The following is a 441-nucleotide window of genomic DNA, read 5'->3' on the forward strand; positions in this document are numbered from 1 at the left end:
AAAATTTGAAGGCATTTTAGGTTTAAATATATGAATTAAGGAAAACATGGAGAATGAAGAGAAAATAATGAATAAATTGAGTATAACAATATTATTGAAATATATAACGAAATAATAAATAATAAAAAGGATTATGAAATAGGGTTTATAGAAAATATAAAAATGTTATCAGATGAGAAAAAAATATATAGAGAGTCTACAAAAGGTTTTGTAAATTCTTTAATAAATAAATTTGCTTCTCTTTTTAATAATAAATATTTGAATAAATATAATATTCAAGAAAATATAGAAATATATATTAGAAAAATAGAAGAAAAGTGTGATGGTTTTAATAATTGGTTTATTATTATTGAAAATAATATGAAGGTTTCTATAAACCAATTTATTCATTATGATGAAACAAAGAGAATAAGAGAATGAACTGAACATGAATTGAATAAA

General features: G+C 18.8%; 1 pseudogene across 1 annotated transcript; it reads left to right on the forward strand.

Moving 5' to 3' along the window:
• On the forward strand, positions 1-441 carry PRSY57_0020200B (reticulocyte binding protein 6; annotated as a pseudogene; the record flags this gene model as incomplete). Its single annotated transcript is given in 2 exon segments — positions 1-100; positions 103-441. Coding segments are annotated over 2 exon segments (439 nt in total), but the record flags the coding sequence as incomplete, so codon positions are not given.

The sequence above is a fragment of the Plasmodium reichenowi genome (genome assembly GCF_001601855.1).
Source record: "Plasmodium reichenowi strain SY57 chromosome Unknown, whole genome shotgun sequence".
Classification (NCBI taxonomy): Eukaryota; Apicomplexa; class Aconoidasida; order Haemosporida; family Plasmodiidae; genus Plasmodium; species Plasmodium reichenowi.